Here is a 17,945-nt window from a genome sequence, read left to right on the forward strand (position 1 = left end):
TCTTGTGCACTTCCATTATTACTAGTATTAGTAATTTAGTTTCTTAAATACAAATTTAATAAAGATTAATTAATACACGTAATACTCCATTAACTAATACTATCAAAACTCCATACTATTGTGACAAATTTTAATCAATTATTATCATTCACCAACAATCAATGAATATACCACAATCATTTACTCAAGTATGATCAGGTCAAACAGTACCAGGCAAAGAAGAAGAAGAAGAAGTCTCGGGCGCAGGCGCGGACGGAGGAGGTGCGGCTAAGGGAAGAAACTCTTGTGGTGAGAGTGTTGTTGAGGTTTAAGGCGTATGTGGTGGTGGTGGTGGTGGTGGTGATTCTTGTGGAGTTTCGGTTGTTTTGGCAGCTGATTTGGGGCGAGGCTAAGTGGCCTGCCTCGAACAAGTAGATCATAGCGAGACATAATAATCTTTGATGATTTGTTGCTATCACCATATTGTTGTGATATGAAGGCGAATGGATGGGAGTTTTATTTATTTATTTATTTATTTTAATAATCCTACTTGGGACTATTATTCTTTTCTTACTGACTTATTAGTCGTACTCCAATTGACGGCCGTAGGTGCACTAACAATCAACTAAGACTTTGTTATCAATAAGTAATGATAATTAGTCATCCCAAAATAAAATCAAATCTTATACACTAGAAGATCTAGATTGAAATAATATCTGGTAGATTATATTTTTTTAAAAAATTATTAAATAAACCTTTTAAAAGGTATTAATGTCAATTATTATATAGGTAGTTAAAATTAATCATTTTCTCTCTCCTCAAAATTATCTTAAAATTTTAAATTTACGTAACTCTCTCAATTTAAATTATTTTTTCATAAAAAATATATCAAATTAAAGGTAATTTCATATGAATTTTAACGAGATCTCAATTGCATATGTTCCGACGATGATCGGATGATGAAATTTCATAATTTTTGTTTCAATTTTCGTATAGATTGATTAACAGATTTTATATCAACAAATGCATCAAACAATCTCAATATAATGTATGTACAAAATCAATAAAATTGTGTTGGTATTTTCTGGTACTTGATTGAGATAATCATGTCACTATTGATAGTTGATATTTGTAAGACCATCCACAATAACCGCACAGCGACCGCCCAGCCGAGCGCCGGCGCTGGGCGGTTCGCTGGGCGGTCTATTGCAGCCGCCCAGCCGCTGACTGGAGAGAGAAACCGCGCAGCGCTGGGCGGTGGCGTGGCGCTGGGCGGTCGGCTGGGCGGTCCTTTCGGCGCTATTGCAGCTCCCGGATCGCCCAGCGCACGGCCCAGCGCGAAAATTAATTTTTTTTTTCCGAAACACTATATATACGCGCTTTGCTCGTCATTTTCATTCGCACCACTTGTTTTAACGAGTACTCTCTCTATCTTTCTTTCTGTTCAAGATCAACAACGGGAAATGGATCTCAACAACGAGCCTAGTTCCGGGAGTAGCGGGTCACAAACTCCGTCGATCCCTGTGGGAAGTGGATGGGGTCAGGTGCCCGGGTACTACAACATGTACCCATGGCAGCAGATGATGCCCGGGGCCCCAATGGGGGGGAGTCCGCCGGGGGGGTTTCCGCCGATACCGGGGTGGGTACCCGGGATGCAGATGATGCCCGGGGGAGCACCGGCGACACAGTGGACTCCGGGGGTCGTACCGGCTACACAGGGGACTCCTGGGGGGTCCCCGGCGACGGCGGGGATGTCTATCGCCCTAGTTTTGATTTTTCGACTAGGTCTTCGCACACATCGACCCAAACACCCTTGGGGTTTGATAGTTTCTCCTTGGATGAGTTGGGGTTTGATACTCTCGGAGCTCCGAAGACTCTAGTTCAGGGGGGGCAGTGCCGGGTGAGGAGGAGGTACGGAGGAGGTGGACGGACGACGAGAACGTCGCTCTCAGCAAGGCGTGGGTGAGTGTTTGCGACGATCCTCTCGTTTCGAACGAGTAAAGGATCGTCAACATGTGGGGCAAGATAGCAGCAGCCTACCAGAGATTTTGCCCGGAGGGGAGGCCCCGCAACGGGGAGGATTGCCGGAAGGGCTGGAACCGAATCAGGGCGGCGGTCTCCCGATTTTCGGGTTTGTACACCAACGCACTCCGCATGATGAGCAGTGGCCAAACGGAGGATGACTGCAGGAGAATAGCGGAGAAAGCCTTCCCACTGAAGGGTTTATACAAGGACTTCACCTACTGGAACTGCTATCTTGTACTGAGCGAGTCCGAGAAGTTCCGAGTAGGTGTCGACTCTGGCTGGCCGAAGAAGCAACGACTGAACTACACCGGCGATTACAGCGGCAGCAGCGGAGGTTCCCACGACCTCCCCGAGACGACGCAGGAGTTCCCCACGCCGCGTTCGGTCGGTGGCCGACCTCGCCCGATTGGGCGCAAGCGCGCTCAGCAGGCGGCGAGAGGGAACGCCGGAGCTTCCCAGGAGGTCCAGTCGGCATCCCCCCTTGGCCAATCCACCCAGGAGCTCAAATTCTTCGCTCGCGCCCAAACGCGCGCTCAGTTGATCAAGACGATGGCCGAATGGCGGGTGGCGACGGATCCCGTGGAGAAGAGCGTGCTTCAAACCTTGCTCATGAGCCTGCAGGACGAGTTGGAGGCTATACGGAGGGAGACCGGTGGCGGCGGCAGCGGCGTAGGCGGCGGAGGTGACGGCGATGGTGGCGGCGGCGATGGTGGCGACGGAGGCGACGACGACGGAGACGAGGAGTGAATTGTCACTCTTTTTTATTAATGTATTTTTTTTAAATTAATGTACTTTTTTTAATTTATTGTACTTTTTTAAATTTTAATAGTATTATTAAACTTTTCCCGTATATGTCTCGTAAATTAAATTTCGTATATTGTGTGATTGTTAATTATGTCATTTTATATAATTGTTATTAGTGATATGGCTATTGATGTGGCTAGGCTATGGCTGGGCTATTTATGATGTGGCAGGAGGATTTTTAGTGCTGATGATGTGGCAGTGGCGGGGCTATGGCTGGGCTATTGCTGGGCTATTCCTATTGTGGATGGCCTAATACACTAACTCTATGTTGATATAAAAAAATCCATGAAAATTATTATGTTATAATAGATTAACTATTTTACCCTTTGTTGATATTTTATCTACTATGTATTGAAATTAGTGAGCTTTAATCTCTTCCTATCATTTTAAATCTAATTTTTAATATGGCCATTAACTATATATTCAAATAACATTTCAACCCCATTAATTTATGCGTTGCGACCCCCTATAATATGCTGATGGTTAATTAGCAAAATTTATTGCTAATAGACTTAAATGACTTTTATAGGACTTTTGAGAGGATATTTTCATCCAAAAAAAATTTAAATAGTAAAAAGTAATTCCAATGGTAGTATTAAACAAAATTAAAGAACTTTATATGATATTTTTAAATGTTATTCTCGCTATCTGTCATTAGTAGTCTTATTTCTTGGCAACACCGATTTTTAAAATAAAATTAAAAGAATGGTCGGAAAAAAAGTTAATGGAATATGAATCTCACTTATATATATTAGTTGTAAATGAAATCTGTGTGGAATAAGTTAATGAGTAAATGCCAAAACAGGTCATGAACATATGCTCATTTTATGATTTTGGTCTTATACTTTATCTTTTAAATTTTTGCATCCTGAACATTTCAACTCGGATCACAATTGGTCATACACTAACAATTCTGTGAAATGTTTAAAAATCAGTCAAAATCGGGTTAAAACCGTTTAAAAATTGATGAAATTGTTAGTGTATGACCAATTGTGATCCGAGTTGAAATGTCCAGGATGCAAAAATTCAAAAGATAAAGTATATGACCAAAATCATAAAATGAACATATGTTCAGGATCAGTTTTGATATTTACTCTAAGTTAATTGAACGTGAGACCTTATTATCATTTATAGTAAAAATAAATTGAGATATGGAAAAATATGATTTCTAAAAATAAGGGAATCTGTAAACTCTTTAACCCGATTTTGATTGTTTTAACAGTCTCATTCGGGTTAAAACTGTTTAAAAATCAGTCAAAATCGGGTTAAAACCGTTTAAAAATTGACGAAATTGTTACTGTAGGACCAATTGTGATCCGAGTTGAAATGTTCAGGATACAAAAATTCAAAAGATAAAGCATATGACCAAAATCATAAAATAAACATATGTTCAGGATCAGTTTTGATATTTACTCTGAGTTGAGATATGGAAAAATATGATTTCTAAAAATAAGGGAATCTGTAAACTTTTGTTCTCGAGGAGAGAATCTCACACATTAGTAGCTGATGATAATTGAAAATTTATATTAACAGGGAAGACCAAAGCTTGGTGGAATTCCTGTTGAAATTGCATATCTGTCTCAAAATTAGGGTTTGCCAATGGCAATGCGCTTTGCCAAATTAATCGCTCTCTCAGAACCTAAAATCTCCGCATTGATTCCTGAATCCAATGACGCAGCTATCGTATTCTCAAGGCTCGTTTCAACCAATTGCACAACTCAAAATACAGGTAAATTAGTTATTATTTCGTTACACATCAAACCCAGCTAACTGTGTATTTATCCCATATTCAGTAATCGATTCTAGGTACTACTACCTGTTTGTGAAAATGCCGCAATACAGTGTCAATTTTTAATTTTTTTTGTTTCGACACAGTGATTTTCTGTGTACAAGCTTAGGTATTCTGCTTGTCAATTACCACTTTCAATGCAAAATTAGGTGAGGATGCCAAGATGGAATATCAAGATTTTCAGAAATGGTGCAATGGAGGAGGATTGTTTCACAAATCTGCTTATATTGATCCAAGTGCTAGAATAGAGGTCGGAGCAGTGGTGCACTCGGAATCTGTTGTGGGTGCAAATGTCCATGTTGGGACAGGAAGCGTTGTTGGACCTGCTGTAACAATTGGTCAATCTACAAGAACAGGGTACTCCAGTTTTCTTGTTCTAGATTTTCATTGATTTAAGATAAGCTTAATTTGCTCAGCTTGAAAATTCATTCTACACTATGCAGCTAATACACCATATATGCACCGACTTTTTCTTGTATTCCCAATTTTCTTTATATTCAAACTTGGGCCAACTTTTTACAAACACCAACATACTAGAACTGAAAATGTGGTAGTGATTGTTCCTTTTTGAGAAAACTTATGACAAAGAGGTATGCTTCTACTACTACATCATCGCTAGAACTACTAAGGTTTAAAAACGAGAATCTGTGAATATATAAAGAACGTTTTTTTAATTGTATTGGATATCCCTGACATATGGACATATAGACTGATGATAGCTGCTTTTTTGGGATTTATTATTCAACATGCATCATAGTTTTCTTGCAAACATCTGGATTTTGTAAAAATGTTGTTTTGTTTTCAGTAATTCATTGCCATCTGAATTTGTTAACATTCTGTTCTGTGTTTGCTGTTTAAGAAAGGATTTTGTCACAATACAGATTTTTTTGCCACACTTAGGATTTTATGTGCATACACTGTGCTTTTTTTCCTTGTATCAAGAAAGCATGAGTATATTTCTGCCTATTTTTTGTTTTTGACTCGGCCACCATTTTTCTTCAGTTATAACGTTGTACTGAGTAATTGCACAGTTGGTGATTTCTGTGTTATTCATCATGGGGTCTGCATAGGTCAAGATGGTGAGGCCCTGCATGCTCTCAAACCTATTGGGCGGCTTTTATCTATCTATCTCGACTTCCCTGAAATTACACTTTCCTAGCATATGAGCTGAGTTGCTCACATGTAATTTAAGTGGCATTGATATATGGCTTTTTGTAGGTTTTGGATTTTTTGTTGATGAAAAAGGGCTTATGGTGAAGAAGCCTCAAGTAAGTTGTGAATTATAAGTCTCACTATGATATTAGACTTAAATTCTTAGCAACTATTAATGACTTGGGTTTCGGATTTCTTGAACTTCGATTATGTTTCACTGTTGTTATTTGATTTATGAATCCCTTATTTTCTGGGATTTGGGGGCACCAGTTAATGCAGGGTAAATTGTTTACTACTCCGTATTACATTGTCCCATATTTAATTATTTCCTTACAAATTTTATGAAGAACCTTTTCTTATCCATCTCCAGTGCTTGAAAGCAAGAATAGGCAACTATGTGGAAATTGGTGCAAGTACATGCATCGACAGGGGCAGGTTAAATTTCTCTTGACTTCAACAGTCCCAACTATTTCATTTCTCCTACCGTAATAGCTTTTAGGCTGTGGGAATCTCTTACGAATTTATATTTATGTGATGATCTTGGATTAAAATTTATCCCTGTAGTTGGCGTGACACTGCAGTTGGGGATCACACAAAAATCGATAATTTGGTACAGGTGTGACTCATTTTCCTGCAGTATTGTGGTTATTCTTCAGATCAAAGTTAATTTATGTCTTCACTTGCAGATAGGTCACAACGTGGAAATAGGGAAAAATTGTATGCTATGCGGGCAAGTTGGAGTTGCAGGTTCAGTGACGTATGTTATTATTCTTTTTCTTTGCTCTTGGTTGAAGCCTAGAACTTATTTCTGAGTGCGACTGCAGTCTGTTTCAAACTTTGAGGTTCAGGTTTTAGTTTAACCTTCAAGTTTTTTGAGAATCTTGAATGTGCTTTTACTCTGTTTCCAATCAGGATTGGAGATTATGTGATATTAGGTGGAAGAGTTTCTATCAAGGATCATGTTTGCGTAGCATCAAAGGTATAATTCTGGATAACTTACTATATCAGACACGTTAGTGTTTCATCACTATACAATGCCCCAAACTAATACTCCTATATCCTTGTATTACTCTACAATCTACAGTGACCAATTGGTGATACATAAGTATATATATGTAAAAAATTCCAGAAAAAAGTTGGAAAATAAACATAAAATTTAATTTTCTCAACAATACCGTTAGTTGTTTCGTTAACTGGATGGGAATAACTCAGCCTATCGTGGTGATTCTTTATAAAAAAAAAAGGATATACCATGCTATTCACCTACTTTATGGGCATGTATTATTAAAGGTGCTGCGTTATCGCTGTTTCTTTCATTTTAATATAAATGTTATATTTGGGGATCTATATGTGTGCAATTTTAGACATGATTCTGAATGCTAGTATTGTTGTTGATCTGGAAAGGTAGGTCCGGCTAGCTGCAAATAGCTGTGTAACCAAGAACATCTCTGAAGCAGGGGATTATGGAGGCTTCCCTGCTGTAAGAATTTCATTCATCTCATTTTCCTACTTAAGTGTGTTTTCATCATTAGTCAGGTTGATTGGGTTGTCTATTGTTAGAACATCAAAATGGGGTTTGCTCGTCACCATTTTTATATTAGAAATTATCTTATAACTGGCAGATGCCTATTCACGAGTGGAGAAAGCAAGTTATCAGTGCTCGCCAAACTTCAAAAGAATTTTGGCAAAATAAAAAGAAGAAACCCGTTTCAGACAAGTCTAATCCGAGTACATAATATGTTCAACTCTGTCACGTTGGAGAGGTTATGAAGATCCCCGAGCAGGCGGATTCATAAGCCGGAACTGTTTATTGCAGCTTATAAGAGGACTCAGTTATTCTTTAGTCACTCATTAGCGAGGATGACTTTTTTCATGTTCTGTGACTACATTTTGTTCTTTACAAAAAAGATTCAGTAAATTCCTTTCGCAGCAATTCCTTGCAAAACAAACAATGACAGAAGAAGAAAAAAAATGTTCGATATTTGACTCTATGCTGCAGATTTCCGTAGCAGACAGCTCAGTTTCTGGTTTTAACTATATTTGCATCTTGCAGTCCCCTTGATGCTGGCTTTACTGAATCGCTGTTCGCTCGCAATCTGGTGGACCCTGGTCCACCACTTGATAATCCGAAACCTAAAAGCAGTTTCAACCCTGAGCTTGAATTCCACATCTGAACTAGCATTCCACAACTTTTGGTTGGTCTGTATGGGCATGTGGAACAGAGTAGTGTTCTTGTAGCCTTGACGAAAACCAGATGTAAAGTTGGCCGCAACGACACCGCTGCTGGTGTACAGCTTGAAGCTTATGCCGCTGTAATCTATCCCCATGTGACTGTTGGGATTGAATACTTTGAGGCAGACGACTAGAGAGGTGGTGGTTCCCGTATGTGAAATCGTTAACCGGGGATTTCTTGGAGTGAGGCTGAGCCATAGAGCCACTCCAACCAAACTCACCACACTCACCTCACAAAAGAACCAGTAGTAGATCACTAGTCGATCTTGATCTAGTCTGCGCCAAGCCATCTATCTCCACACTAGAAATGAATTATCAGTGGAGTGCATAATATATATAGATGGAAGTTTGAAAGATCAAGGCCTTTTCATCTCTTCGCAATTAAATAGTGTTTATGATATGATAGGATAGTAGTGATAACTGATAAGCATTAATTCATTGAATGTTCAAATGAGTTGGTACATGGTTTAGAAAAATGAAAATGCAATGTACAACATTAAATTCTTGGGCCAGTTGTCCTAGGTGAAGTACAAGGGGCACCTCTTGTCCCGGTAACGGAGCAAGATGAAGCCATCGGGTCCGACTCCGATGGGTCAACGAGCATGCATCTTATGGCGCTTGCTATGCCACCTCCATATTCTGAACCGGATCGTTGCCGATATGTTAAGCCGGAAAACCACCTCACCCTTCCCTAGGTCCGCCGCGAACTCTTGCCACCGTGGCGCACTCACCCTTAGGGTGTCGCCACTCAGCTGCCCCTCAATCACCGTCGTATTCTTCGGCTTCTGATAGAACGAAAACAGGATGGGAGAACCGCCGATGATCTGCTCCTGATCGTAAACCGCCAGCTTCGCTGAGTCGTAGTAAACGCCGATGATCTGATTAGCATTACACACCGTCGCTTTGTAAATGATGGCGGCGTTCTCAAAACCGGCTTTGTGCGCCAATGCCGGGATTGAGAACTCTTCGACGTGAAATCTGGGGCGGTGGGGGCGCAGGGTGAGCCAGAGGATGAAAGCGGCGACGCAGACGACGAGGAAGAGGGTTAGAAACACGGCGCAGAACACCTTGGTGGCGCGTCTCGTGAGGCTCTCTTTGACGCGGTGGGCGTAGTAGTGGGCCGAGTTGTGGCGCTTCACCGGCCGCGGGTTGGCTGGCTGAGTCGATCGGGATGTGGTGCTCCGACCACATTGCTTCTTTCTCCGACCGGCTGAGCAATTGCATGTTGTTTAAATGTTGGTTTAGAGGTGGAAAAGTAAGTATCAAAGAAAGGAAGCTTATTCCTTTTGTGAAGGACGAGGTAAGATTGGATTAAGATACTAGGTTCGCCTCTATACGACAAATATACATAGCTTTTATATTCAATTTTCCCTTATTAGGCCTTAGTTAAATGAAATGGCATGTATTAAGTTAAAAATTACTATAATTTTATTGATAAAATATCCATTTTAATTTTTAAGCAGTGAAGATAAAAAACTAGTCTTCCACATATAAAGATAGCTAGCTATAAACAATTAGCCTTCTATTGTCATTATTCACGACCCAATCGTAGCCAAAATGTGGTTTATAATGCATAAAGGAGAATTCACAATATAGCCATGATTTGATGATAAATTTTTAGGATAATTTATGATCGAATCTCTAATTTTTTATTCTATCTTTGCAACATAGAAATGGCTATTTTCATATGTTTGCTTTTTTTCGTAACAAATTGACTTTTTGCAATTTTTACGTATATCCGTCACTTTTTTGTTTCGTTTAATTTCTCATTTTTTGTATTTTCTTCAGCGTCGCTTTTTTGTTTTTCTTTTACCTCTCCTTCTCTATCCGTTTATTTTTGCTTACTAAATTACTCTTCTTCTCTATCCGATCATTTTTGTATATTACTACTGCCTTCGTCCACAGAAATCCTATTTTTTATATTGATTTACTCATAAAATTAATGTCTTTATTAACTAAAAAAATTTACTTTACAACCCCTATCAAAAAATATTTTTGTGTCCGCTACTGAGTAGGTGATAATGTGATATTATACCATAGCCTCATATTTATTAATATTAATAATATCAATTCGTAGCCTTCAAATTGAAGCTATACGATTCGTAGCCCCATTTTCATGCGATTGTAGAATATTTTCCCAATCACAATTTTACAAATCCTAATTCATTCTTCTATATAACGTTGGCAATCGGTTTTGATTTATTTAATCACTTTTTAATACTGTTGCACTTCGTTTTTCTCAACTGTGTATCAGATTATTCCCTATTTTTTATATACCCAATTCTCTCTGTTTCTGTGTCTGACAAATTATTTGTCCAACTTATGTTCCACAACAAAATCCTTTTGTTCTTCTTATCCCATGATAATTATTCCTATCTATCTCCAAGGGAATCAATAACTTTTAAAGGAAGTTGAGTGTTAGTACTACATTACTCACCTACTTTTTAGCACTAACAATTTTAAAATCTACATTAAAACGTGCTTAGTAAATTATCAATAGAACTAATGATAATAACAACAACAACAATAATAATAATAATAATAATAATAATAATAATAATAATAACAGTAGTAAAATATCACTACAGTTTATATTTCAATAAAATAATGAAAATAATATCATATACCAAAATACATAAGAATTTTGAAATAAAAAAATAACTAGAACTCCTAGAAAATAAGAATTTTAAAATTAAAAAACAAACAAATACAGATTTTTAAAAATTAGTAGGCAGATTATTTTTCCAAAATAAAATCCTAGCAAACAAACAAGCCTTTGTGGAATTTCGAGAAAAAGAGTAATAAATAATTATTTTATTGCTATGTAAATATAATATTTTTTATATTTTTATTAAATAAGACAAAATAATATAATATATATATTCACATAATATGATGTGAGGAGCGTATAAGCCATTGTTTTGATAGAGGAAAAAATGTCTAATTGTTTCATTAAGTGAGACAAACTTCTTTAAATCCTCATAGATTATCATCATTATTGTCACTCTAAAAGTTCATTCTTATATTTTTTATGCAAACACTCGATTACTTCTTTCAGATTAAGATATAGTAATGTTACATATATATACAAATATACATGCATGATTTAATAGTTTTAATTTAATTTTCCAAACGCTCCTCTGTCAATATTTCATTTTTTGTATTAATTCAAAATATTTCATTAATGACATGTAGTATATATTAAACAACAATGAGATTGGGATGAAAAAAAAAAGTTTATTAATTTAATTTTGACGAAAGAGATCGCGAAAAAGTATCATATACACGGGGAAACGTCAGTTTAGATCCCTAATTTACTACGCGAAACATGTGACTGAATTCCCATAATAATTCAAAAATAATGAAACGGCAAAATATTTTTATCAACATTAATATACTCACTTTCTTTTTCAAAGATTCTTTATTATCAATAATGGTTCCTTAAAAAGGTCCGTAATAACTCGAACCCCTATCTATTAATCGAACAATAAATTAAATATTCTATTTTAAATTTTATTAATCTGACACTCCGTTTTGTAAAGATTAATATGACTATATTCATATGACTCGTCCTTTTTATATCAGTTAATAAATACTACAACTATATATCTTGATGTCAAACCAATTTATTAATGACAAAGAAATGGAAATATTATTAAAGTTTTAACCAACTAGAATTATTTTTATGGGTTGACTACGCCAACTAGCATGGGTTCTGATTTTTTTTATATGATCAATTACATCAAAATGTCAACCTTACAACCATCACTATTGCAAGCATTTAATGTGGTTCTGTTTATCTGAGGAAAACAAGTGAAAAAATATTTAAAACTATGAAATTATAGAAGCAAAGCAATTAGTACTAGTTGGCTAGATTAGAAAGGTGGTCCAGGGTCCAATGCAAAGGCTGTCTACACCTATAATATATACGTATGTATTTTTTTTTTATAAAAAATCATATTTTTGGACTTGGTGGCAATATAGACACGCTTAATTAGGTTTACTTAGGTCTAGTATTTTTTTTATCTTATCACAATCTGTAATCAACTACAATTAGTTACAGAGTAAATACCTCAAGTTATCCATTTTAATCTTATAGTACGTATAAAATGTGTTCGTTAAATCGCCAGCCAGTCTATTTGCCATCGCCGACGCCGACAACACAGTACCGCAACTAGCTAAGAATCCATGATCTAAAATCTCATGTTAATAGTAAATCCAAACCCCATGATCTAGATATGTTTTTCTTAATTTATAGCTTTGGACTGAGTAATTTGCAGCTTTGAGAGTTTTATTTGTGAATTGTAGTTAGCTTTAGTTAACTAAATAGAGTATTTGGAGTTATGAATTACAGTCAAAATATACTACTCCACTCGTAAGCCGTAACTAAGATTATTGACAGTTTAAATTGGAATCCATAATTTTTAATTCACAATTAAGAGTGTTCAAATTGTGAACTATAGCTAAATACAATAATTCATAATCGAGAGTATTTGAAGTTCTGAAATACGAAGAAAAAATAGTAAGTGTGGATACTTTTTACTTATATAGGTTTTAATTCTACAATTACTTTTTTTGCCATTGTTATATTTTCTTCTTAATTATAAATAGAGTTAATATAGTACTCCTAATACACGATTACAAAGTTTTATTCGTAATTGATATTTGGTTTATAATTAGGATTATTTACGATGGTCGTGCCATTATACTTGATGCTTTATAAATATTAATTTCATTATACTTGTATAAAAACAAATATAACAACAAACGTTTATTGTGTTTTATTAGAAAAATGCAGCAATTGCTGCAGTGCCGTGCGTTGACGAGACCACCACTGATGGTAAATGCTATTTCGATTGATATTCCTACCAAATTCACTCCAAATAAAATTACTATTATTATATGAATTTTATTGATTTTTTTAATACGTTGAATTTGAGAAAACGAAATAACTTGGATTCTTGCAACTTTCTTGGGTTTCTCCTTCACTCACGCTGATGTGTTGAAATTTGGTGATTCGGTGGAGAAGTGATGAGTTATTTCTACCCGGCTTATATTAATTACCATATAATTTTTCCCAATATTTTATTCTTTTATTAAAGAAAAAAATGTTCATTTTCCCTTTACCTTATTCTCCAAATTAACTACTACACCACTAACCATTAGTGCTTATTAATAATAATGATGCCGTGGAAGAAGAAGAACACAAGTACTAATACTTATCTGAATTCATAATCACATTATGATCCAAGGATTAAATGTATGATCTTTACATCAATTGATTTACTTTGCTAAAATGTTAATTATTAACTATAATTTTCTAGATAGCCTTATCTAAACTATTATTCGAATCAAAATATTAGGTCAACAGTCATCCTTCAAGATCTAATCGGTTGAAATGTAAGTCAAGATTAGGTTTCTTGAGAAATATGATAATAGTAGTAATACATACTAATAATGTGGAACTTGCATGGATATATTGTGAATTTGTAACGTTAATTATCCCAATAAAATCAAAGTATATTTTCCAATTTCGCATAAAAATATGCCCATATATCGTATTAATATATTCTTTAACCAAAAAACAATAATATCATACCAATTAATCACAATAATTCAATTAATTCCTCCCCTATGCATCCACATATACTAATACAACACATATTTCCAAAAAAAATGTCACTATCCAAAAATTCCGTATTAACTCGAAATGATTATGATTACATTTTTAGACCCCAATTCACAAGATTACTTTTTTGAAAAACCATTTTTAAAGATAAGTCCCAAACTTAATCATAGAGCTCCACAATAATGACAGATAACAACCACTGTGTGTATATATATCGTCACTAAACTGCCCACGTCTTAAATCATGATTTCACTCTGAAATCCCAACCTCTTCTCCCCATTCTTCCTCAATCATCTCTGCATTATTACATACTGTTACATTCTTCAACACCAATCAACAAAAGCTGCAAAGGTTTCAGCTTCTTACACTTGCTCTGTTTTTTCCCTCTGTGCTCTGTTTTTCTCTGCGTGCTCTGTTTTTCTCTGTTTTTATCTGTTCTCTCTGTTTTTCTGTCTCAACATTTACTGTTTCATTCAATTTTAGGAAGAAATGGGCTCTGATCATCTTGCTACAAACTGCCTCGCCGCCGCCGGAGAATCTGGAGAGAATCAGAGAATCTCCGGCGTTGATGGGCTGCACCACTCCACCACTAAATCGGACAGCTTCGTGATCGATATGGAGAGGTTTTCGCATCTTATAGAAAAAGATTCCAATTCTACAAATTCAAGACTCACTGTGAGTTCTTTCTGCAAATAAAGTTTCAATCTTTTTTCCTTTTTCGCAAATTTCGAGGAATCGGAAATCTTGTCAGCAACCATCATTGTAATTAATTTCAATTTTCAGTGTTTGGTGTTTTGTCTCCCGAAAGTTAACTCCTTTTCAGCCCCTTTATCCTAAATTCTTCTTGAATTTTAATAATGAAATTGATTTTGCTAATTATGCCTTGATTTTTGGTGCAGAGAAATCTTTCAAGGAAGGGAACGATGAGAATCGCAGAAAGGAAACTCACCGATGTTAGTATGCTTGCAACTTCACCAAAAGGTATACTTATTTATTTTTCCTTTTTTTCGAGTAAAAATTCAGTAGTCCGGACATATTGCAGTGTTTCAACCAATCAAATTGCAGAAAATGAGAAAATGGAATATTTCTGCCATTGTGATTATCTGGACAGGTAAAAGAATATTTTTGTAATTGTGATTGGCTGGACATATTAATTGATAATATATCCAGATCACTAAATATATATTTCTTTATTGTTATTCCAAATTTAAACTGTAATTTCAAGAAAATTTGCCAAAAAAAGAGGTCACAATCGGTGAGGGTATTTCTTGTCTTATAGTCAACTTCCGGTGTAGTCACATGGTTGGTTGCTTCAAGCATGTCAACATAATTAGTAATCACATTTTAATAATGCTTAATAAACTAACCAAACCAATTATGCCTTAAACAATCTTAATAATAGCTGTATCGTTGCTGTCACTATCTCTATTTGTTTTGTCCATGAGCAATGAGCTAGTACATAGTCGAATCTACTTCGAATAGCGTTTCATGTCTTAAAATAATAGTACCTCATATCTTAATACACCATGTTAATGAAATGGAAGACATTTTACATCTTAACTTAATTGAAATTAATCCAAAAAGAAGCATTACATCATTGAACCAATTTAAAATTTCTTCTTTTCACCATACACATTATAACACGCCTTTACTTCTTGCCTGGTATAAAAAAATTGCAGCTACTTTCACGCTTGAAAAGCAAGGGGTGGTGGTGGAGGCGGGGGCCCACGACCACTCGGTCCCGACCCAAGTCAATCACCAGATCACCATCACCAATGGCGGCATAGCCACCACGGCCGCAGCTGCTGAAACCAAGAGCCCATTCGGCTTCCGCCGCTCATCTCATACATGGACTGTTGATCCTAGAAGAATACTCTTCTTCTTTGCAACACTGTAAGATTTTCGTGCTTCTTTAGGTCTGTTAAATTCGGCCATCAATTTGGCGATCCGCTCTGATACCATGATAGAAATCTATGAGGTTCCATCCTAAAACCAATTGGTAATCGGAGGAAAGACCTATCAGTTCTCTCTTTACAGAGATGCGAGATAGTGTTATATTTATATTTCTTTTTTATTTGCCAACATAGGATGATTTGTGAAGTGTATACCTTCTGTTGCAGGTCATGCATGGGAACCATTCTACTTATCTATTTCACCTTATCAATCGGTAAGTTCAACGGTGAAGCTCTTAACTAAAATAAACATATCATTTTCATTGATATTTTGAAGACAAGGTTTTATGTGGCCACGTGGAGAGATGCAAAAACATAAAGAAGAAACAAAGAGTTAGAACTTTTGGCAGAAAGAGATCACATTAGATTCAGTGGATTTCACTTTTTTTTTTCTCAGAGTTTACAATCAAACATGTGTAAAGAGTGGGCAGCAGCAACAACAGAGAGGATAGAAAGTCATATGATGTGTATACCCTTTTTATGTTAGTTTAGTATCTTGGGAAAATGTAGTGGAGCCTCAGAAAAAAGAAGCAGCCTTTTTTGCTAAACTTTTTTTCTTTCTGTTTCATCTAGTAGTAATTAGATTAAGGAGAATTGTCTTAACAATTAAATTAAATTAAAAAAAAACATTTCAGTAAAATTCTTTCAAGTCGTTTAGCTCATTTTATGTAGGGGCGAGCTTCGGTATTTTACCAAATTGAATTGAACTGAAAAACCGAATTTGAAAATAAAAATCGAACCGAACTAACCGTAAAACTGAACTCGAAAAACTAAAATTCGAACTATAAAAACTGATCTGAACCAAAAAAAATTGAAATTTCATGAATATATCCAAAAAATCTGAACAGAGTTTTATTTTATGTATATAAATAATAGTATTAATTAGAAATTTAGTTTTTGATTTTTCAATTTGAACCGAAAAATCAAAATTAGCCACAAAATTTAAACCGACCCGAGCAAAAAATCAGAATTGAATTTAAAATTTTGATTTAGTTCGGATCAAATATTTAATTTTTAATTATTTTGTTCACCTCTAATCTTTTGAGTGATGTGTGTGGTCATAACTCACAAGTCACATCATGGTATTCACCAAAAATAACACAAGGCAAATAGAGAGGGATACAAATTAGGTTGCTGGCATCATACGCAAGAAATAAGAAACCTCGACTGCATTTAGAACAAGGCAATACACCAATATATGCTCATGTTAGGCAAAGTAACAAACAGAGGAACATGGGAGTACCTTTTAACTCAAATGTTTTGTGTCAATCTAACAATTTTATTTTGGAGAAGAATCATATGATATGCCTTTACTCTACGAAGGAGGGTTGGGATCAAATCTAAGGGTGAGTAAAAAATTCGAAAACAGAATATCATAACTAAATAAAATCGAATTTTAAAATTTGGTTCGGTTCTTTCATTCACTTCTAGTATATAAAATTTTGAATTAAATCGAAAATTTTTATTATTGTAGAGTAATATATTTATATTTATGGTATAATTAATCAATCTATGCCTACAAGCTATAAGTCCAACTTAATAAAGTGTAAAACAATTTAGTTGTGTCATTTTCATCGTCGATTTGATACGGTTTTTATGGATTTTGAATTTTTAGGATGGGTTTTATTTGGATTCCGGTTAGGTTCGATTTTATTTTTTTGGAAAATTCAGATTTTCGATTTTTGTCGATTTTGGTAAAAAAAGGTAGTACTGAAAACTACACGCTCAACCTATACATGCCCATGTTTTAGAAATAGCCGGTTGCAGTTTCTAAAAACTGTGAGCCCTTTGTTTTTATGAAAGTAAGTCTTTATAGTTTCATTACAATAAATCTTGATTCATACAAAGTATAACTAACAAACTAATAATTCGGTGGTAGAGCTAAGGATTTTCATTTAACTTCTATTAGAAAGAAAATAGAAGAGTGAATAGACTATATAGGTGTGTGATTCAACGACAAAAAGGAAAAAGGTATAATGACAAATAATCACATGAGAAAAGGGGAAATAAATGTGACGCAATCGCTCATACAGTATGTTAGAAAGATATTCTCCATGTTATTGTTAATTACTACTACAAGCCACAAACATCTCATTGCAGAATATATATCTATAAAAAATTAATCATAGAATCCCAGCGAATATTAATTTGTTTCTATGTATACAAGCAATGGATATTTGAACTCATCACTTGGAAATATTGGTTGTCATGCTGTTAGATACTTAGATTTTATCTTTATGTTAATGTTTGATTATTGATGGCATACATATGCACTAATGAATGGAAACTTCAATATTGTTTCTTCTCTTAGAATTATACTACTATTAAATAAAATATATTTGAGCATACATTTATATCTCGAGATAATAAATACTAGTATTGT

General features: G+C 35.4%; 2 protein-coding genes and 1 pseudogene across 7 annotated transcripts; 2 read left to right on the forward strand and 1 right to left on the reverse strand.

Annotated features, from left to right (window-relative positions):
• The first annotated feature begins 4,247 nt into the window (after positions 1-4,247).
• LOC121775068 (probable UDP-3-O-acylglucosamine N-acyltransferase 2, mitochondrial) lies at positions 4,248-7,730 on the forward strand. 4 transcript variants are annotated; one of them, XR_006045093.1, is made up of 10 exons: positions 4,248-4,537; positions 4,747-4,954; positions 5,600-5,676; positions 5,816-5,865; positions 6,120-6,184; positions 6,314-6,365; positions 6,436-6,506; positions 6,662-6,728; positions 7,154-7,229; positions 7,372-7,512. XR_006045093.1 is itself a non-coding variant. In XM_042172030.1 (10 exons), the coding sequence occupies exons 1-10, from the start codon at positions 4,408-4,410 to the stop codon at positions 7,483-7,485; spliced, it is 906 nt and encodes a 301-aa protein (XP_042027964.1). In that variant the 5' UTR covers positions 4,250-4,407; the 3' UTR covers positions 7,486-7,730. The 4 variants fall into 4 exon arrangements, 3 of the variants coding, with proteins under 3 accessions (XP_042027964.1, XP_042027965.1, XP_042027966.1); XM_042172030.1 differs by having other exon boundaries at positions 4,250-4,537; positions 7,158-7,229; positions 7,372-7,730; XM_042172031.1 differs by having other exon boundaries at positions 4,273-4,537; positions 4,707-4,954; positions 7,158-7,229; positions 7,372-7,730.
• A 78-nt stretch (positions 7,731-7,808) lies between these two features.
• On the reverse strand, positions 7,809-9,172 carry LOC121775069 (annotated as a pseudogene).
• Positions 9,173-13,822: 4,650 nt separating this feature from the next.
• On the forward strand, positions 13,823-16,110 carry LOC121775540. Of its 3 annotated transcripts, XM_042172627.1 has the most exons (7): positions 13,823-13,961; positions 14,094-14,285; positions 14,510-14,591; positions 14,653-14,721; positions 15,290-15,503; positions 15,731-15,777; positions 15,960-16,110. In XM_042172627.1, the coding sequence occupies exons 2-7, from the start codon at positions 14,100-14,102 to the stop codon at positions 15,980-15,982; spliced, it is 621 nt and encodes a 206-aa protein (XP_042028561.1). In that variant the 5' UTR covers positions 13,823-13,961; positions 14,094-14,099; the 3' UTR covers positions 15,983-16,110. The 3 variants fall into 3 exon arrangements, with proteins under 3 accessions (XP_042028561.1, XP_042028560.1, XP_042028562.1); XM_042172626.1 differs by having other exon boundaries at positions 15,731-16,110; XM_042172628.1 differs by lacking the exon at positions 14,653-14,721 and having other exon boundaries at positions 15,731-16,110.
• The last annotated feature ends 1,835 nt before the right edge of the window (positions 16,111-17,945 follow it).

This window comes from Salvia splendens, chromosome 17 (genome assembly GCF_004379255.2).
Source record: "Salvia splendens isolate huo1 chromosome 17, SspV2, whole genome shotgun sequence".
NCBI lineage: Eukaryota > Viridiplantae > Streptophyta > Magnoliopsida > Lamiales > Lamiaceae > Salvia > Salvia splendens.

Excerpts from the sequence above, each read along its gene's own strand:
- LOC121775068 (XM_042172030.1), top strand. The coding sequence starts at position 4,408 with ATGGCAATGCGCTTTGCCAAATTAATCGCTCTCTCAGAACCTAAAATC. Across the intron at positions 5,866-6,119 it reads TTATGGTGAAGAAGCCTCAA|TGCTTGAAAGCAAGAATAGG; the intron begins GTAAGTTGTGAA and ends ATCCATCTCCAG. Across the intron at positions 6,507-6,661 it reads GGAGTTGCAGGTTCAGTGAC|GATTGGAGATTATGTGATAT; the intron begins GTATGTTATTAT and ends GTTTCCAATCAG.
- LOC121775540 (XM_042172626.1), top strand. The coding sequence starts at position 14,100 with ATGGGCTCTGATCATCTTGCTACAAACTGCCTCGCCGCCGCCGGAGAA. Across the intron at positions 14,286-14,509 it reads CTACAAATTCAAGACTCACT|AGAAATCTTTCAAGGAAGGG; the intron begins GTGAGTTCTTTC and ends TTTTTGGTGCAG. Across the intron at positions 14,722-15,289 it reads CATTGTGATTATCTGGACAG|CTACTTTCACGCTTGAAAAG; the intron begins GTAAAAGAATAT and ends AAAAAATTGCAG.